This window comes from Parasteatoda tepidariorum, chromosome 2 (genome assembly GCF_982258835.1).
Source record: "Parasteatoda tepidariorum strain Cologne lab strain chromosome 2, Ptep-v5.0, whole genome shotgun sequence".
Lineage (NCBI taxonomy): Eukaryota > Metazoa > Arthropoda > Arachnida > Araneae > Theridiidae > Parasteatoda > Parasteatoda tepidariorum.
The window spans coordinates 25095718-25118724 of NC_141756.1; the positions used below are offsets into that span (position 1 = coordinate 25095718).

The 23007-nt window shown below is 30.4% G+C and overlaps 1 protein-coding gene across 1 annotated transcript in view; it reads left to right on the plus strand.

Annotated features, from left to right (window-relative positions):
* Positions 1-23007, plus strand: part of LOC107447604 (hemicentin-2-like) — a 410317-nt gene that overhangs the window by 233985 nt on the left and 153325 nt on the right. The window contains exon 3 of the mRNA XM_071177281.2: positions 6108-6434. Coding sequence (XP_071033382.1) covers positions 6108-6434 — 327 coding nt within the window. The remainder of the gene's footprint in view (positions 1-6107; positions 6435-23007) is intronic.

A 23007-nucleotide genomic window follows, 5' to 3' on the forward strand; every position in this document is an offset into this window, starting at 1 on the left:
TATTTGAGATTTAGCATACCTTTGAAGAAAAAAAAACTAAGTGGTTCTAGCTTCGGCTCGTTCCATACACCAGCCCTCGTGATTACTTCTCATCCATTATTGTCTTTAAATCGATATTCATTATAAAAGAAAAGATGATTTTGTAAATAAAGTATGTAATTGCTGTTATTTTACAAAAGTAGATTTTCTTAACATGTTAACCGTAAGGAATTGAATTGTGTAAAAAAATGGGTACTCAAATTTCACGAAACTTTCTTTGCTTTTGACGAAACCGGTTCGTGGTATATGCTCCGAGCAAATATTTTATCGACGTGATGAAATAACTATCGTCACTTCTTCAAGAAAAAAGTTTTGTCAAAATGAAACAAATATTTTGTCATTATATTTTATTGCAAAAAAAAATTTTTGTGCTTAATGCCGTTCCTAATAATCACTTTATCACGGGCACCATACAAATGGATACGTTTCTGAAACAGCAAGAGTCTCAAATAACAGAGAGGTAAATTACACTCATGCCAGAAGCAGGATTCGAATTTGGGCTCTACCTGGTATGAAACCAACAGCTGAACCACTGCACAGGCCAACCGGTCAACTTGATCGTCTCTTTATTTTCGATGATCTAGTCTTCATTCTAGTTTCGCCATTCTTGTTAACAATCTCCCACAATTCAAACTACGATGAGGTTTTGTAAATAAGGAAACATTTTCGTATTGCGTTAGAATTCGTGTTTCGTCACAAATCACATGATTTCTAGATGAAATGATTCTCAAAATTAACGAAGCTACAGTTCAAGGATTTCTAAGTCCTTCAATTATGAGAGTTTAATTTCTGAGAGTGCTGGATTCCAAAAATAATTGGAAATGACTAAGTTAACAAAGAAGGAGATACAATATGAAGAAATGAAAGAAAATTAATTTTACTCGTAAACAACACCCAACTATAAACTTATTTCATTAAATCAATTTAAATGGAAACTAAATATCTTGAACTGAACTCTGAGATAGATTTTAAATACTTCAGTACAAATATTAAGAGTGACGTCTAATATCTCTCAATCAATTCAAGCACAAGCATATAAAATAAAAATCTTGGGAAACATAAATAAAATTTTCTACATGAATGGATAGTTAGTATCTAAAGCAAAAACAAAAGTGAAAAAATCGACAAAAAAAGGTCTTAAAATTGCGATAATTTTCAAACAAATTAGAATTTAGAAAAATTGTTCTTTCAGCATATTAGGTTTCAACTTAGCTGCATTCTTATGGGCTGCAGGGCGGCTTACAAAGTATTTCCCATGACAAGTTTATTATTATAGAATCTTATTTTTTTTATTCCTGTGGTAAAGTCTTTTTCCTCAATACAAATCAGTTCATGGGGGAAAATTGGCTCCCACTTCAGTTTAAAAGTTATTTTGAAGACACCGAAATAATATTTGATAGATTAATGGGAACTTAGAAGGGAAGATGGGGTCAAATGTGGACATTTTTAACGAATTTATCGAAAAACCTTATAAGATATAATTTTTAACGCATAAAATATTTTTTAACAATAAATAGGATGTTATACTTCATTCCAGCTTACATCTCTACATAAAAAGCTGTTTAGTTTTTTTACCACAATATATATTTATATATTTTTTAAATGATTGTTTTTGTCCACGCCAGTCTCACTACAAGGCGATAGTGTGGACCAGATATGGGACTAGTGTAGACAAAATTGAGGACGTGTTAAGTCGTCATTCATTACAACTCAGAAAGGTATGTTAATGGTTTCAAGCTGTTAAGGAGAGGAAAATGTTCCTAAAACTTTATGGTTAATAGACTACTGCCGATAATTTTTGAATTAAAATTCTAGCAGTGTTTAAAATGTACGGGTGATATTATGTAAAGAAAATAGTCTAAAATAAGGTAAGAAGCAGAAACAAATATCATTGGAAGCAGAATAGTAATCGAGTAAATTTTCTATAGGATAGAATATTTCACACGTTTTCATTATCTTCCCGTTGAGCAATCATCTCCCGCGCCAGAATCGAACTCATCAGTGTGTGCAGTAGCGGATTCCAAACGTCCGTCCATTTTCAGATGCTTGCATTACAGGTGCATCCACCTGCTCGGCTTTAAGGAATAATAGAACATTAGCGCTCGTGACGTTTCCAAAGTCTCCATTGAGTTCTGGACACTGATTATGTGTCCGTAATCAGGAGGCCGCATAAATTCTCGAGTATTCAAAGGACTGTAATGGAGGTATTTGCATGGGGAACCAAACGAGCATGACCTTCCTCGCACCCCTTCAATCACTGTATCTGTAATCTTACCAAATGTTGCTACATGTTGATCATAGCATTAAGCCTAACAAATACTAAATTATTCAAATGGTATAAAGGGGTTTAGTTATAAAATAATTAATGAAGTCAAATCATAGTCTAATGAAATGCTGGTTTCTGTTGAACATTATTGCAAGAATTGTATTGATATTCCACATAGTCCTTAAATATGACATATGATATCCTACTTATTTTTTTCTTATATATTGATAGCGCAAAAAAAATTCTCCACACCATTCGGTTATAAGATCATAAAAATCTGTTTGTTTGCTTCGCTTTTCTCGTCTGTTTTTCGAATTTTTATCTCATGCGCGGTTTGACTCGTGCATTATTTTTATTTTTAATCACTAAAAAGTTTAAAAAAATTAAATTTTACTAGTGGGCTGCGCCCGCTGCTCGCTAACGCTCGCCAACCCCCGAAAATTGTTACGCAATCTTATATGGTTTGCTTTGCAAACCAAACTCGCTTCGCTCGCTACTAACTTAGTTGCATTGCAAATGCACAAAATTCTAAGAATTCACAGTAATTCTTCAAATTCATCTAACAACTTTTTTTTTTTTAAAAAATTACATCTTTTTAATAAATACTAAGTCATTAAAATAAATTTGAAGTCAAATAATTGACATGTAATTTGTTAAACGTATTAGAAATGTGCTATAATATAATTCGTGATATAAATCAAAAATCGTTAAATAAATTCGTAATATATAAATTCGTGAAAAAAAGCGCTTTCGACAAAATACTAAAATAGAGATCTATCGACAAAGACTACTCACTCCTGCCTAGCTTAATAGTATGAGATTGCCGCAATTGATAAGATGAATTTCGGAAGAGATCACAATTGGTGAGAATGCTCTCTCAGGTTATTTCAGCTTCCGTTTTAGAAGCGCTATAAGTTGAGCCACCTCATCTAGATTTGGCGTGTGACATTTTTAGCGGCTGTCATTGGTCGAGTTTCTAACGTTGCCATTCGGGGAGTTGTAATGAGGCTTTTTTTGTTGCCGTGTAAGAGAAATATATATATATAGATTTTTAATAAGCCATATGTTTCTATATAACATGAAAATAAAATTATCATACGATATACATCATTTGACTACCATAACCAGGAAAAGGTTAGGACCGCAAAAAGGAAAAAACTGTTTTTACTGTTTTTTTTTTTTACAGTTAAAACTGTTTTACTTCATTCCGTGTATTTGTTTCACTAAATATCTCATTTTTATATTAAAATCTTTCTTCGTTGTTATTACAAAAATTTTTAACAGTTCGTTACATTTTTCTACACAGCTTTCAGCACAAATTATACAAAAATGGCAAATTTATTCTACACTATCCAGAACTCTCAGTTCACGTTCATATACGACTGCTGCTGTTTTACGACAGTTATACTTTCTAGCTAACAGGTTATTAGAAACTTAAAACTACTCAAAATTCTTCCACCGTTATAGCGTTTCTGCTGTATTTAAACTTTAGCATTAAAGACAATGAATGGGTGTTGTCATAGTTTATACATATGTTATGGCACGCAATATCCTCATAACGATTGTTTCGCGCATTTGAGAAGAAACTGTGTTCAAGGCATCTGTTGTTTAAGAGCGGCTGTAGTAAATTTCCGTCTACCATAAAAGTATTTCCCCGTTTCAAATTTAGAGTTAGTTTTTACCATATACGTATCATATCCGGTTATGGGGAACAACTCAAAACTGGAAGGAGGTATGGTATATTTTATTTAAAGGGATATTATTTGGTTCCTCCTAATTAGCGTTACTGTTATTTAGACATATTTTGTTACTTAATTGATTTACGTTTAATTTAGGGATATTGTAGACTGCAGGGTTAGTGGTAGAATAAAAGACTACTAACAGGAGAAAACTATACAAAATTATTATCTATCGTATCTATTTTAAATTTTTAAAAATATCAGGAGTAAAGTGTATGTATATAAAAATCAAAGTACTTTTGCTCTAAATTGATAAAAAATCTGAAATATACAGACCATTCGATAAATAACTGACATTTTGAACCTTAAAAAAAATTATAAATAAAATAAAATAAGCACGGTATGAGAGTTTTAAAAAAATAGGCCGCTTGCTGCATTGTTATAAGAAAAACAATAAATTTAAAAAAATACATGGCGTTCAAAATAGTTCCAAATACTGTCAAAGGAATAAACGGAAAAGGCAGAAGCGAGCCTCCCTATTCTCCGGATTTAAATGCTTGTAATTTCTTTCTGTGGGGAAATTTGAAAGCAGAGGTGTACCATCAAGAATTCCAAGCTCTAGCGGACATTGAACATAACCTTTCTACTATGAGTCATGTGTATGTGCAAAATTTCTTTTGAGACAATAGCATGTTATTACTGAAGAGGATGACTGTATTCAAATTATTACTATTATTTAGTTTTTAGCCACCACCACCATCTATATGCGAAATTTTGAACTATTTTTAGCACTATGTATTTTTTTTTAAATTTATTGCTTTTCCAATAGACAACACATTTTTATCTCAATCCATTTTTTTCATTTACGTTCAAAGTGGATCAGCCATTTAGTAGACATCCAGTATAGTACACATATTATGACCATCGTTGAACAGTCAACTCAATTTAGAGTTTACGTCTACCAATGTACAACTCCGTACCCTCGTAATTTTGAACCCAATCCGAAAGTTCAGGGAACTCTTGGATCAAGTATTCGGAGAAATTTACTTCGTAGAGGACTTTTTGATAGAACTAACCTGCATTTGCGTTACATGGTGAAAATATCCCACTGTTAGCCTGACGGCAAGGGGAATCTAACCCATGATCCGTCTACCACTGAGGATATTTTACGTCAGCACTGCGGTCGGTGCTAGCCGGGTATTTAATTCGAATCAACCAACCATTGCTGGGATTCAAATCCGTTTCGCTTCATTGGGAGGCAAGCGCTCTATCCCGTGAGCAACCACGTCTTGTATATTACCCATAGAGAAAAGAAATTAAAATATGAAAAAGCTGTCATTTATGAGCAGATTATCTTTTTTTAATGTGAAAACTGAATTTTCATCTCGGCATATTTTTTCAACATCACTTCATTCATTTTCACTTCATTTTTTACTTAACTCCTCCCATTTTCCAATTAATTCCCTTTTTTTTAAAATTTAACTTCATATTCAATTCTGCCATGCACTGCAGGAATCCTTTTCAAAACTATGCAAAATTATGCGCATTTAAGATGTTTAATCATATAAAATATGTGCAATAATCATGTCACTTGTCAAGTCCAAAATAGTTTTGCACCAGCATTTAATTAGGGGCATATGTTGTTGAGCACCAAAATTACTACTTCCATTAAAATTTCTACTGAATTTCAGATGTCTAACCTTCCGAACAAACCGTTATTATTAATCTTGGTCAGATTTCTCTTTCTGTTCTGGCGCTTATGAAATTTCGAATATTATTTTAGTTGTAGAACAATAATTTATTTATATTTTAATATGTGAATAATGACAGCCGTATAGTTTTTTCTAAGACAATTACTATATTATTTAATCAGTTTAATCAGTTAACCAGATCAAAATGAAAAATACCAACAAAAACAATGTCTCGACAATTTTTACAACATTAACATTTGATTATTTTCTTCTTAAATGTTGCAAAGTGGTTTGTCTGTTTTAGGGGATTTTGCAGTTTCAGTTTTATGTACTTAAATCTAAGAAATAGAAATTTTTCTGAGTTATTTATAGTAAAAATAGTATATTTTATTAATTTAATAACAAACCCAATTTCTTTCGTTTTGATTCTAGTGAAGCCTAAACCTCCAGAATTGTACGTCGATGGTTCGCCAATCCAAAATGCCTCAACCCTTGGACCCTATACAGAAGGATCAACTTTCATTTTGGATTGTCGGTCGTCGGGAGGTCGACCACCACCCCTGGTCACTCTCTGGAATGCAACAAAGTCATTGTCAGCTAAAAGCCATGTCCAAACTGGAGAAGATGGGGCCAGTGACGTCATAGTTACAGCAAGATTTGTGCTTTCTAGATGGGACTTAGAATCCAAACTCGAGTGCCGAGTTCAAAGTAATGCTACATTAGCGCCTATGGTTAAATGGATTAAACTAGATATACATGGTGAGTTATTTTACGCAATTGTTTATAACACCATTCTCCTCTGTATATATGTATAGTTATAATCATGTACAAAATGAAATTCCATTCACTCAAGCAGTATGCTTTCCAGAAGGTCAAAAGTTAGCAAAGTTATTTATAAACACCCTTTGTAAAGAGCTGTCATTACGTTAAAGTCCTAAAACTTTCTCAAAAAGTAAAATATAATCGCTTGAAATTGTTGCATGAATCAAACCCCCCCCCCTCGTAATAAGTATTTAGATACCCAAACACAGTACTAACCGAAACATAACTTTTTTCTCCAATTTTATTATCAACAATAAGTTTAGTTAAATGCATTAAAATATCTTAATAATTTTCGCTAATAAAAATTAATGGTTAAAAACACTCCATACCATTACTGCATACCACGAAACTTTTCTAGAAACGTATAAAAAAAACAATATCTGTTATTTTTTACTTTATTTATTAGCCACGTTTTCACATTAAAAAGTTCATATCTTATCTTTCAACCGAATTAAACGCGTTAGAGTAAATTTCTTTCCTAAGGCCAGCGAATGAAAAAAAATAATTAAAAAATATAATAGCTGAATAAATTGCTTTCCGAAACTTGAGAATTTTTATACTGGTCCATTAATCTTAATAACTTAAGGCTCAACTTATTCCTCAGGCAAATGCATAGCCTCAGAAAAATAAGGAAACCACAGAAAAAAAACAAAATCTGCGCAAGGCGACTAGACGTAAGAGAATTAGCGGTGGAATATTGAGGAACAACGTGTTAACTAACATAATTCACAAGAAATAGTTAATGAATAGGTGAAAGAATTAGAGGAAAAACTTTATTTTACCCCCGAAGTATAGGCTTCATCATTAGCTTAGCATTAATTAGTCTTTTTCAACCGCAACCCGCTTGAAAAGGATATTTTTTCAGCTTAGAAGTTCATTTATTATTGTCTTGAGGAAGAAAAAAAATCGCCGAAAGTTTCTCACTGAAATTGAAAAGACTATGAAAGGGGAAAAAGAAGTACGGAGATTTTTCAAAGTTTCGCTTCAGTACACAAGGTAAATTTTTGTAAAAAAAATATGTATTTTTTTTTAAAAAGAAATCATTATCCTATTTAATCATGTATTTAACTTGAACAAAAGTAATTCATTTAATCGTAAAATTTCTTTGACGTTTTGATAAATTAGAATACATTTTATGAACCAGTTTTTAATTTATGTATATCTTTAATTGTACGTCAAAATTAAACTTAATGAAGTCCTAGCCTTTAACGAAAAAAAAATGTTTTGAAAATAGTAATTAGCTTACTTGCTTACGAAATTGGAAAATAGCGTTTTTTGTTAAGCTTCAAGCTACTTTAAATTTTATTTTTACATTTGTAGCAACATTTGATTAAAATCTCCCTTTGCCTTAGTTGAGGTTTAAACAAGAGCATAAAGGTAAAAGTTACAATTTGCGAAAATTTAATTTTAACATTGTATTATGCAAATGCTTATGAGGGTAATGAAATTTCTTTATCGGTGAACAAGCCGAACTAATTTTAAAATTTATGACTATGAATCTTTTCTTCATATTTTTAGTAAAGTTTGCCAGGTAGTTACGTAAGCTATCAAATTATCGGATTCTGTAATTTTTAACTAACAATACTCCAATCAGTTCCTTATCAATTAAAAAAAAGACTTTAAATATTCTTCGAATTTCGGTCTTATCAGATACGATTTTCATATTCATTAGAATTTGTTAATCATTTAAGCTTTTAAAAATTTCCTTTCGCTTCTTTTAAATAAGTACAAAAACATGAGATGTTATCAAGCAATAAAATTTCACATTCGTTCACATTTCACAATTTTTCATATTATGATTTTTCATTCATATTTTTTCATATTTAAGGGAAAATTTTTACGATGGTAATAAAATATTACAACAGAAAATTTTCATACATTTTTTGTATTGCATGATAGCAACAATAGAGATATAAATATCAGAACTTTTCTTCATTAAAATTTGTATGATAGAAATTAAATATTTACAATACATTTTTCCCACAGACAGATTAGATGTCATATTTCATGTTCTTTGTTTGAGTTACTTTTAACTGACAACACTCCAATCAGTTCCAATTAATTTTAGAAGAACCTTAAATATACTTCTAATTTTGGTCTTATCAGATACGACTTTCATATTCATTAAATTTTGTTAATTAATAGAACATTTTTTCAATTTTCTTTTCACATTTTTTAAAAAATAAATACAGAAAAATGATACGTCATCGAGTAATTACTTTTCGTACTCATTTAAATAAGATTTTCAAAAAAATTTATATTTGCCTCTGGTTGAATTTAAATACCCGTAACCAAAATCAGTTGACATACCTTTGAAAAGTAAAAGAAATTTTAAAGCTATGATTCAACAAAAGCCCTTAACGTTTTGCCAGAAAAAAGAGAAAAAGAAAATTATTTCTTTTGCCAAAAAAGAAAAAAATCATTTTTGCTGACGCGAAAACCTGTTTAATAGCGATTCAATCTTATTTCTCGATTACACATATATAGATATATAAAAAGGCCGTTTTTCTATCAAATATATTTTTTTTCCAACTCGGCAACTCCTCTAATCTTGCATCCTTCAAAAGCTCTTCTTGAAAGAGTCAATCTCTTTTTCCTTAAAGCTATTAAATTTTTACTTGGGAAAGCACTTGGCGAAGTTCATTGGCGTCTTTGTGATTATTGCTGATAACTTTTTTCCCCTCTACTTGGCTCCATCTGTATTTTTGAAATGAGTGGGGAAAAAAAAGGGAAAAAAATTAACTCTCGAGCAATTTGTTTCCAATTACTGGTCGCAAACCAGCAAAGCATTTCGGTAGAAATTTTTGAAGTTTTAAAAGCGGCGAAAACTCATTATTGTTAAAGACCGATAGCCTAGCGCTTTTAGGGTACTTTTGAAATTACAGAGTACAGCGAGGGAAATTGTTAATACGAAAGTTTAATTCGGAAAGGGAAAAACTATTTAGAATTGTCATTTATTTTTCTCTCGTTTTAAGGATTTCTTTTTACTTAATATTTGCAGTCAATGGCATTCCGTTCGTAATTTTTGTGATAATTGGATTTTTATTCGTAAAAGATAAAAATTGTTTAATCGGGAAGGATTTCTATCAAATTTGGCTGAAAATTTAATCTAATTTGAATGTGGATTTGCTTTATTTTAATGAATTAATTAATTTTAAGCATCGAAATTTTTCTAAAAATCATTATTGTTAAAAGAAGTCAATGCTATTTTGAAATTAACGGACACTAATAAAAGTAAGATCAAAGAATATTACTTGATGAATTACTTTCAAACAATGTTATAATACGGATGATTTAAAATTTGAAACATAATTAATATTTACATCATTAATTATCACTAAGAATCAAAACTTGAAACGAAAAAAAATTTCGTCTAACGGTATGTCACGTGTTTTAGAAATGAAACATCGGCCAATAAAGGGAATTTTTTCTTTATTAATTGAAAATTTTCTCTTTAGGGAATTTTTGTTTCAAAAATAACAAATTGTAATTTTAAACATAGATTTATTCAAACTAAAGTTGAAAGATTTCTTATGATTATTAATTTTTATAATTTTTACAATATCTTATGATTATTTATTTATATTTATTTTTTCACCCATTTTTAATAAATTGTCTCACCGATTTGCTGTTTCAATTAATTACCCATTAGTTTTATTCCTAATAGGAATAAAATTAACGGGTAATTAATTAAATCAGCAAATAATGCTTGCGGGCTCTCATTAACTGATTCATTCCTTTTTTTCTTTATTCATTTATCCTCAGGTATGTTTCCCAGACCGCCGCCAATAGCCCATTGTGCAATTCTAGTGCGACGCAATTAAACTACATACCTACCTACATTTTTCTTTATTCATTCACTCTGTCAAACATTTTTAACATTTGGCATATATTACAGTTTAAACGAGTAATATAGGCTATAGAAATGTGCTTAACTTAATAAATTGAATAAATATCCTTACTTTTCGTTAAAATTAAGATAATTATAAAAACAAGCAAATTATGATAGTTAAAGACTGAATCCTCTTTTTTCAGTCAAAATACCATAGATTTTTTATTTCATAAGGAACAATCTATTAAATTGTGTAAAATATTATCACTTTATAAAGTATTTAGTAATTACAGTAAACATTCGAACAAAACAAATCCATCACATACGTATAGCCATTTTCTTTTACCCTTTTTTTTTCACAATAAAAGATAGAGACAGATAGTATAACTTTTTTATTTATTCTGAAAGTGGTATTTCAATAAATTTGAGACATTAGACAGCATATTTTACATGTTAGGACAAAGGTGTGAGACGTAAGATTTTTTATTTTACACCGTGTTGTGATGGGTGTGAGACGCAAGATTTTTTATTTTACATGACGTTCCGATGGATGTGAGACGTAATATTTCTAATTTGATATGGCTTTCCCATGAATTTGAGATGTAAAATTTCTTGGAGTTCCAAATGGGTGTGAGACGTAAGATTTCTTATTTTACATGGTGTTTCAACGAATGTGAAGTATCAGATTTTTTATTTTACACGGTGTTTGGATATAAGTGGCACATAAAATTCACATTTTACATGATCTTCCCAGGGTGTGAAACGTAAGATTTCATATTTTAGATTGTGTTCCAATCTGTGTGAGACATTTTATTTCATATTCTACATAGTCATCCAATGTATACAAAATATTTCATCATATTTGAAAGAATGCAACAAAATGTGCGCCATACTGTGTAGCACACAATAGTCACTAAATAAAACTATTAACACAGCGGTTGTCTGAAATATAGCTTACTGTCTAAAATAAGATTTTACTAGTATGTATTGAAATTTACATTAAAGAAAGACCAAAGCCTTGAGCTACTGAAAGGAAGAAATAAATAATACGCAATATGATAATATAGGGAATAGAGTGTTCGCCTTCCAATGAGGTGAACCGAGTTCGAATCCCAGCGAAGGGTGGTCGATGCGAATTCCGGATCCGGCTTTGCACTGACCACAGTGATAAGTCTCCTTGATTACATGGTAATTACATGGAAGATTAGAGTCTCATTGCCGTCAAACTAACCGTGGGAGGTTTTTGTGGTTTTTCTCTCCATGTGATTATGGGGGTTAGTTCCACCACAAAGGTAATTTTCTCACGATACTTGATCCAGGTCCCTTGTTTTCTGGATTAGGTTCAAAATTGCAAGGCTTCGGAGTTGGACATTATTTGTCGTAAGCAAAACATTGGGTCGCATGTTCAACGACAGTTATTAAAAAAAATATTTATCTATATATGTTAACAGTTAGATTTTTTAAACGCCTGGACTATAATCTTTCAGCGTTTAGATTAAATATTTTGTTGTTTATTATTCTCAACATAAATAAGTAATAGATACTTAGTCTAAACGCATTGAATTATCAAAAACTCTGGTTCTGCTTGCACTTAAGTTCTCCTTGACACACAATTGAAATCAATAACTAAAGTTTAAAAATAAATATAGTGTAGGAAGTACTTATTTCCGCAATGAATTGTTTTCTATTTGTTTATCTTTAATTTTGTTTCTTGTTATGCCCTTTTGAAATGGTTTTACTACGAGAGGCATTCTTCGGTTCCTGGCGGTACATTTCAGCATTTTAAATCTTCTGAAAGATAAATATGCTAGCATAATGAGGTAACACGTGATCTGTAATACAAGACATTTGGTTTCTGGCTTAGAGTTTGGAGGATTCTCATTTGCATTCCGTTTTAGCAAAGGGGGCACGTTCGAAATGGGATAGCAAAACCCCAGCTCCACTTCACCACCCCAGAATGCATTAATGTCGTTAGACTCTCGAATTACTCCAGTCAAATGACTGTATCTTGGAGAAATCATGAAAGCTTATCATACATTACAATTGTTTGCATCACCCACTGTTGATAATATATTTGAATTATTGATCTGAACAATAACAAATACAAAAGGAATATATGCACAGTAAAAACAAAATAATGAATATTATCAATAAATCGAAATACTGTAATCTGAAAGAATGGTTTTTACACAAAAAAATTTATCCTAAGACAGATTTTTTAAGAAAAAGAATTTTTTGTATTGTTTTGTAATTGTAATTTGCAGCAAACAAATAAATTTTACTGACGCCTTTCAGTGTTATTCAAATGAACTACAAGTTCTACAAATGAATAAACAGATACGAATTAAAACATAACAAACATTTATTAATTCCAAACCAATTTAAACTTAGCGATATTTATAAATTTTAATTAATCGAAAACTAAATATCCAACATAAAACATTCCAGCAGCGTTGCCATAAGCGAAACCAAAGTAAAACAATAAAAATTAAGTGGAAGTAGTAGTAGTTAAAGTCACGTGATATTATTCACGTAACACGTAACAGCAAATTACAATCTCTAACAGTAATGTTTTGCTTTACTCTACACAAAGTACACAAAAGCTACTCAAACAATTTCTATGAGTCCTTTTCGAAATAAATAGTTAAATAAGATTTTAAAATTGTTAAAAAAGTATTATAGTATAAACTGCTTTTACTACTATAAATCTACCTCTTTCTTAGATACACTGTATAAATTACTGTATAAGCCAAGTATTCCCAAACATAGACCATTCACTGTCTTTCCGGAACGAATTAATTTAAGTCTCCTCTCTGAAACAGAATTGACTTTTCAGCAGAACAACTTTTATTTATGATAGGAAAATCTGGTCATGTTCTCAGCTGGTCTATAACAAGTCCATCGAACATCTCAGAAAGTGCAGGACACAGACACCCCAGATCTTATCGATCCCAAAATGTATGTTCTTTGCTAATGCGTTTGAAATGATGCTATCTTTAAGCGATTATTCTAGAACCTTCTTTACTATCAAGTGGGATCACTACGGGATGGCCAGTTCATCGACATCTCTTTCGATTTCCCATGTCAAAAATTGAATGATGGGAGACTATATGTCCTACTCTCTCACATCTTTTTTTTTATTCTGAGGGTCCACTAAAGGTACTTTTTTTATCTTCTTATGTGACTCGATAGCTGAAGTTGCATTCTTACCCCGATAGCTTAATTTCTCTTTTCATATATATTGCTTTTTTACTGGTTGTATGCAACAGCGGTTCTCATTTTTTCTTCCATGTTATGCTTAATAATCTGTATTCTTTTATGAGTAAACCGACACTATAAGTTTATTTCATTAGTAATTGTAAACATCTAAACCAAAGAAAGGCAAATAAATATTTTTAAAATATTTAATCTAGAGAATGAACTCGTAAGGCTGCACTGTAAAAAATTCTGCATCGTATTGCTGTATAAAGTAATCGCATTTTGGATGCATCATCAGTAAAATCCATTTTACCGTAAAATATTACACAGCAATATTTATAGTATTATTTATTTAATGAGAGTGATTTGGTGATTTTACTGTAATTATTACAGTAAAAACTACGGTAATCAGATTTTTTTTTGTTTCGTAACATATTCCGGTAAAAATAGGTTTTACGGTAAAAAGTACTGGAATATTGAGTACTGGTGCTTTTTACTTTTTATAACCGTCGTTGAACAGACGACCCAATTTTATGGGTTTACGCTTACAAAAGTTCAACTCCGTAGCCAAAAGTTCAGCTCCGTAATTTTGAACCCAATTCAGAAGACAAGGGAACTCCTGGATCGAGCTTTGGGAGAAATTTGCCTTCGTGGAGGACTGTTTGATGGAGCTAACCCGCATTTGAGTTGAATGGAGTGGAAGACAACGAGAACCTCCCACGGTTAGCCTGACGGCAAGGGGACTCTAGCCCATGATCCGTCTACCACTGAGGATATTTCACGTCTACACTGTGGTCGGTTCAAGCCGGATGCGGAATTCGTATCGACTGGGATTTGAACCCGGTTCGCCGCACTTTAAGGCGAGCGCTCTATCCCCTGAGCAATCGCGGCTCTGGTACTTTTTACTGTAATTTGATCCGGAATGTTTTACAGTGTAGAGCGGCGTCGGGTTTAGCTCTGAATTATTCTCACCTATGTAAGCCTAATTGATCGCCCATCTATGGTGGATGCGTGACTTTATATATTTAGTAAATTAGCAATTGTGAAATATTTAATACAAGGAGCGAAATCGTCGAGCTGAAACTGCGACTTGTATAGCTCTAAATTATTTTCGCCTACCAAGGCCTAAATGTCATCGATATCTTAGTGCAATCCAGACTTCGAGTGGCGTCTTATCTAGTTTTGAATTGATTTCGGATATGTAAGCCTAAGTGATTACTTTTCTTTTAGTGGAACTCCGATTTCATGATTAATTTAACTATCAATTGTACGCATCCTAACACGACATAGACTGCTAATTATTTTTAAAATATTTAATATGAGGAATAAACCTGTTGGTTAGGAACGGCGTCTTGTTTAGGTCTGAATTAATTTCGGCTATGTAAGTTGAAATGATCACTCTTTTTGCGGAACCCCGGCATGAAGAATGAACTTGTATGGCTGGAGTAGTGACTTGTATTGTTCTGAATTAATTTTCGGTGTATGCAAATTGTTGAAATCAAACTTATATTTAAATTTTAGTTGAAATAAAAATGTGAAAGAGTTGTTGCAAACATTGAGAATAATGGTTATCAGAGAAATATGAATTGAAAAGATCAACAAAAGCAAAATGTTCGAAATTGAAAAATTGACTTGCCAGATGTGAATGAGAAGAAACAAAAGTGATTTGAAATAGAAAGCGTAAAGTTGCAGCAAAAAACGAAAAAATTAAGTTGAGAAACAAAAGTAGAAAAACCACAGTAGCCGAGAGAGAGAAAAGATTAAAATCAGAGCAAGAAAACTCACAGCAGCAGAGAGCGAATCAGGGTAAGATGTACTTCCACGCGCTATCGAGAGGTCGGGAGAAACTAATGTCGTTAACAAAGAAATCAGCATTTATAAGAATGAAATAAGATTCCAAAGAATCAAGATGAGCTAGTGAGACTGGGATGGAAATAATTTTGGCAGTGTCGAAATTGAATTTATGCCTAAGATTCCAATAATATGCAGCAATTGCTTACTTCTAATATTCTTGATAAAGGACATACTTTAAGTATAAATTGTAAAGCGAGTCCTTTTTGCCCGATGAAGCCAATTTCGCACTGACTAGGAGTAAGGTAAATGCAAAAGCGATTATCAAAACTAATAAGATCCCTACAAAAATTACGAGGGTAAATTTGAAAGTAAAAACTGACTGCGCATCGTGTCCACGCATCCTGTCAGTTGGCAAGTCTTTCACTACACCACCATTACGTTTCACGTCTTTGCCAGAGTTGGTTGCATGGTAATACTGCTTCATTTGCCATCATGTCCATCAGTAATCCCGCTGATTGTGAAATACGTTCAGCTATTCGGTTTTTAATCGTAAAAAAAGGTAAATACTGCTGAAATTCAACGCCAGCTTGTTGAAGTTTATGGTAAAGATGTAATGAATGATGGAAATGTGCCAAAATGGCTCAGACTTTAGAATGAAGGAAGAACAAATATTCTTGATGAAGAACAATCGGGACGAACTATAGACGCAAATGGGAAATATTGGATCCTCCACCATACAGCCCTGATTTAGCACTGTCAGACACTAAAACTTAAGGAATTTCTGGGTAAAAAGCGCTTGGGAAATGATGACTTGTTGAAAGAAATTGTACTAACTGGTTGAATGGTCAGGTGGTATAGTTCTTTGATGATGGGATGCAAAAGCTGGTGCACTGACTTGACTTTTGAATGTGTTCAATTAAAAAAGTGCATACTTCAGGGGTCGCAAAGTAATATTTAACTCAAGAAAAACCAAAATTCTATAGATATCTAACGGATTACTGATGGACAAGTTGGGTCATAAAAATCATCAAATCCAATTTCATTGACGGAAGAGAGTTGAAACGGTGGATTTTAGAACCGCTTTTATTTTTATGGTACAATCAAACTAATATTTAATTCTCCTTCTGGTTTTCCTAACTGTTAATTTGGCAGATTTCAATAGCGTTTTTGTTTCAACCTCGCTCAAATAATAGTTTTCTACCCTATGATGTGCACTTGTATGTGAGAATTATTCGAAAAATATATATTAAGAGAGAATTCTTACGAAACAACCTGTTAATAAACATCTTTTCGAAATAGCATTTGTGCAATACAAACTAACACTTATTTTCCTTAAAAATAAATTTAAAATTAGGGAAATTTTCCGCAATTTTTTACATACAACGTAAGAAAATGACATATAAGAAAGTGAGCGATTGAAAATTTTAAAAAAATAATCGTCGGCATAATGAGAGAAAAGTGACCTTTCTTGTAAAGAAAAATATATAAAATATAGCTTTACTTACATTTTGCAAGCAAAAATTTGCAAAGATATCTAAATATAGCAATTTTGATGATCAATAATCTATCAATCAAACTACGACAAATTTACCTTTTTTCCATTAACTCAAGGTACCAAATGGATTTTTTTCCTCTTCCGTCAGACTTAGTGTCTAGCACCTGCTGATAATTTGTTCTAAATATGCGCTAATTTTTATGTTTCACTCAGTTTAACCGCTGTCAGCTCTTTTGTCTTAATTCTTCGCTCAACATCATTATCATACCACCAGTAGAAATTTAAAAAAAATCCTGGTCTTAAATTGAGCATGTAGACATGTAAAACAAAAACAATAGTTTAAAAAAACATAAGTTAGTTGTACATTCTTACACAAGTAAAATTATACATTGAGAAAGAAAGTAAGAGCAAAACTAACAGAATATGATAAAATTTACGGTGTTTCTGACTCTTTGGGAATACCAAATTTTTCATAGCTTTTACCGTAAAGCTTTCGTAATAATCTTTGTAAAATTAACAATATAATATGTTTTAAGATTATGTAATAAAATTTGGCAACTTAGGTAAAATTTTGTAATTTTATCACAATACCTTAGAGCGAGGCATATGTACCAGTTTTGTATTATTTACTAGATATATGGTTAAAAGAACTAATTCTAAAAACCAGAATTTAAATTAAACCGTTACCATATGAAGGGAAAAATTACCAAATGAATGGTTAAAGAGCCCTATATTTTGGTTTTTAAATCAGAATAATAATATTTTACTAAAAATGCCCGGTAATTTTTGCGAGAATATTTTTCCCCACGTGTGTAAAAACCACATTTTTGAAACTACGCAAAAAATCTATCACATTACTCCTTAGAAAATATTCGCGAATAGTTTTATGGATTCAAGTATATATTCAAATTTTTAAACTAAAAATTTTATGCCGAAGTTTTTTATGGTACTTAAATATAAGGAAATATTTTTCCCAGAAAGTTTCTGAACAAAATGTATAAACTTTTTAGATGCCAGACTTTTTAACCACACCTACGCAGTCAGAATTTTTCCACAGCTTTAGAAGTTCAAACAAAATATAAAACAATCTAACTCTGAGAAGAATTCTGAATCTAGATTTTATGTTAGATCCTTACTTTATGGACTTTTTTCTTAGACATCCTCAAAAACAGAAAAGATTTTTTTTTTTTGTTCGAAAAAGTGATTTTCTCTTTTGTTCGGGGAGTCTTTCCCACCCTCATAATATCTGCTTTTTGTTGTTCGGAAAAATTCTAAGGGACTAGGAAGTGCTTTGGTTTGATAGTTCTGTTTCTTTTTTTTTTCTTTTTTATATGGAGGTAGAAGCAGTTTCGAAAGTTTGTTTCGAATTGCAGGAATCAAGCGAGGTATCAAAAAATAAAATAATTCTTTATTAAACAGATATTTGTGCTTAAAGTTTTTAAAGAATAAAATGAATTTGTTTCCAATAAATAACCCCCGTTTAAAAAATTATAATAAATTTAATTTGTGTTCATTAAAAATAACTCATTCTTTAAATAAATAATTATTTTTGTAATATGTTTGTATTTAATTCTTTAAGAAAGTAAATTACCTGCTATCTAAATTACTATTTTACCAAACATAATAGATCAAATTCCAGATCACACGAAGTAAATAATTATCTAAATAACCGTTTTGTCATGAAAAAATTGTGAAAAAAGAAATCAAATTCGTGATGATGCTAGACATATCGATAAAAATAAATGTCAAACATAAATTATTTGTTATCTAAATATTTAGTTTGTCGCACATATAAAATATCGAATTCCAAATCGCGTGAAATAAATAATTAATTGTCTAAGTAACTGTTTTGTAGAGAAAAATTGTACCAGTCATAAAAAGTCAAAATGAGGATAATTCTAATCAAATCACTAAAAATAAATCATAAAAATTTATTAATATCTAAACTATTTTGCCAAACATACAATATCGAATTCCAAATCACGCTAAACAAGTATTTAATTACCTAAATAATAGTTTTATAATGAAAATATGATAAAATCCTAAACAATAAATTTGTCGATAATGATATACATATCATAAAAAATAAATCTAAAATATAAAAATATTTGTGCCTAAAGTTTTTAAAGAATAAAATGAATTTGTTTCCAATAAATAACCCCCATTTAAAAAATTATAATAAATTGAATTTGTGTTCATTAAAAATAACTCATTCTTTAAATAAATAATTATTTTTGTAATACGTTTGTATTTAATTCTTTAACAAAGTAAAATACCTGCTATCTAAATTACTATTTTACCAAACATAATAGATCAAATTCCAGATCACACGAAGTAAATAATTATCTAAATAACCGTTTTGTCATGAAAAAATTGTGAAAAAAGAAATCAAATTCGTGATGATGCTAGACATATCGATAAAAATAAATGTCAAACATAAATTATTTGTTATCTAAATATTTAGTTTGTCGCACATATAAAATATCGAATTCCAAATCACTTGAAATAAATAATTAATTGTCTAAGTATCTGTTTTGTAGAGAAAAATTGTACAAGTCATAAAAAGTCAAAATGAGGATAATTCTAATCAAATCACTTAAAAATAAATCTTAAAAATTTATTAATATCTAAACTATTCTGCCAAACATACAATACCGAATTCCAAATCACGCTAAACAAGTATTTAATTATCTGAATAATAGTTTTGTAATGAAAATATGATAAAATCCTAAACAATAAATTTGTCGATAATGATATACATATCATAAAAAATAAATCTAAAATATAAAAATTGATAGTCTGAACAACTATTTTGTCAAACATATAATATCAAACTTGAGATCATGCTAAATAGATATTTAATTATATAAAAAACTACTTTGTAAAGGAAATATGAGAAATTCCTACAAAATCAAATTGCTGATAATGACATCAGAAATATAAAAAGATGAATATGAAATATTATTTATTGATTATCAAGCAAATCTATCACTATGTTTGACAAATCTAGTTTGTCAAATAAAAAATATCGAAATTCAGATCACTCAAAATAAATAATTAATTTTATGAATAACTCTTTTTGAAAAGAAATATTGTATAAGCCAAAAAAAGATAATTTGTTGACTGCAACAAATATATCATTCATTGATTAAATATTCCTTTTGTGTCTGCCACTGCTCATTTAAAAAAAATAGCTTTGATCCCAAATTTTTGTAATTGTTGACAATTTGCCCAAATAAATAATGCTCTGAATTTACTTAGCATAAAATAATTACAAAAAAGAGACTTTTTACTAAAAAGTCACATTTAAGTACTGAAATGAAAGTGTGGAAATGAAGGAGAATAGTTTAAAAGTTAAAGTCATTTTCATTGAATTTAAATGTTAAAATCCGAAACAGTTTAGTCTAACTTAGTAACGCAAGAGCTATGTGGCAACTAGACAACATTTCAGTCATTTCAGAGATCATTTATTACCACCAGTTCGTTACTTGATTACGTTATTTAATTATATCTCATTTGGGAGATTTTTATTCTGAACATTTGATGTTTAAAGAAATAGACACAGCTTGAAATTTGTGTTTAAGAAATTGAACGCAGCTCACAATGAGTATTTAAAAAAATGAGCACAGCTCAAAATACGTGTTCAAGAAAATTGGTAATGAGTGTTTAAGAAAATGGACACACCTTGAAATACATATTAAAGAAATGGACATGGCATTTGATTTAATTTTTTAAACTTCACTTATAAAAATATTGAACAAAATAAATTAAAAAAATATTGAAATAGATCTGAATGAAATCGTAATGTCTTTCATCTGATTAAATCGCTTTGTACAATTTTTTAATAAGTCCTTCAAGAAAAAATCTTTAAAAAAAACCACAGTTCTTTTTATAAGATAAGATTATCACGGATACAATAAATTTTGAATAGGGTTATTAAATTGAAGTTGCACGAATTGAGATATTTCAAAACCATTTTATCGCTTGTTGTTCCGAATACGTAGAAATCGACTGAAAAGTTACATCTGCAGAATACCCCACCCCAATGTCCTAGACTTTGCCCATTAGTGTTTAACAAGATTTTTCAAGGCCTTTTTCGAAAAATTAAGACTGTTTTATAAGGCTCTGTTATCACATGAAATTATGTTTTTTTTTTCTGTTATATGAGCAGCTCCAGTGCTACATAATGCTCCTGGCTCATAAAAATGTGTGAAAATTGGAAATAAGGCACTTATTTTCATAATTTTCGCCAAATTGGCGATTTTCAAAGAAAAGCTTAAGAACTTTTTTAAATACTGTACTCAGGACTGTTTGGTCAAGTTCAGCCTATCTTTTGCCAGCGCCCACGATGCTTATTCTGAAAATGGCGCAAAACAACAATATGGACAAAAGATACAGTTTTGAAAAAATTTAAAGTGTTTGTGGTCTCTTTTTTTTAATATTTTAAAACGTACTCCAATGCTGCATTATCTGGACTCATAAAAATTTCCAAAAATTTGGAATAATTTTCCTTTTGGTGGAAAAATGTCGCCAATTTAACAATTTTTCAAAAACTTTAATAATTTTTAAAATATTTTAGTTATTTGTTCGTTCGCTTCAAGTGTAAAGCATTTAAACTAAGGTTTCTTCTTATTTTCCTTGGCAAAAGAGCTCCAAATAACTAACAAAGATAAATACATAACTAAAGTATTTTAAAAGTTCTTAAACTTTTTGTGAAAGTCGCCAATTTGGCGACCTTTTTCCTCCTAGATAAAAGTTATCAAAATCAAAGTCTTGTTTCCAATTTTCACACATTTTTATGAGTCCAGATAATGTAGCATTGGAATAAGCTTTTAATTACTGAAAAATAAGATCAGATACGCATCTCATTTTCTCTGAACTGTGGCTTTTCTCTGTGTTGACGTTTTACACCATTTTCAGAACAAACTTAGAAGGAGCTGACTGCAAATCGATCTAACGGTCATGAATAACCATTGCAAACTCACATCAATAATGAAAACAATATATTATTTGCCAAAAAGAATTATTTCAAGCGACGACAGAACCTTTGAAATCCAGGCTTAAGCTTATTCTTTAGAAAGTAAGGAAAAACAAGTAGAAAATACCTCGTTTGGTTGTTAATTTCGGGTAGAACACTGAAGAGACACATTGTTTTGTTTCTCAAGCAGGCTTTTTGAGCTGTGTCCAGAATAAAGAGCTCATCGATGATCTGCTTTCCAAATATATTAATAAACTGCGCTTTCTGTTTGGAATTTTTATTTGCCATTTGCTTCAAAATTTGCTCTATTCATCATTAAAATCCTCATGGGATTGGTCAAATACATAAGTCATGCAAAATTTTGGATAAGATTAACCATTTTTTGTGCTTCTAGTAAAGTAGTAGTAACTAAAACAATTTTTGCTTAGTTTTTAAATAAATGAAAAAAAGCCATTCAAACCCAATCTGGTTTTGATACATGAACTTATTGTCTTTTTTTTTCGTTGGTTTTAATAGGAAAAAACAAGAGTACAAATAGGAAGTTAGACCATTAACACAATTGAACTGTCGCAGATATTTTTCAAAGCAACAAAGGATCTAGTAGAGTGATGTATAAATGTAATATGAAATTGCAAATGTAATAATTATTTTAATAGTTAATAATAATAATTATTATTATTTTAATAAGAATATTTGAGGATATAAAAAATAATAGCGAACTGAATGCAATATCAGGTAATAAAAGCAGTAATTATTCTACATTAAAATACTTGGTATTATTAAAATAGTAGGGGATTTGCGCAAAAATTACACGAAGGTTATAAAAGCAATAAATATATTACCTTAAAAGTTTTTGTGGTAATTAACGAAACAGTGAATTCGCGCGAAGGCCAAAAAGGTAGTTATTGTTTTGCGTATTTGAGGTGTTATATGAGGCAAGTAAACTTAATAAATAACGAGAGAGGCTATAAACGTAATAATTTTGTGCCAAGACGTTATAATAATCTTAACTATTGTAGTAATACTGGATTAACGATGAAGTTTTTTCAGGCTACAAATGTTGTGATAGATAGACGTAAAAATAATTTGAAGCTAAAAGTGTAATTGTCAATTTGCGCTAAGATTACTTGAAGCTATAAATGTAATAATAAGAATGAATATTTTAGTTGATTAAAAATCTTCACTGACTTCAAAAATATGCAGATGGAGATAA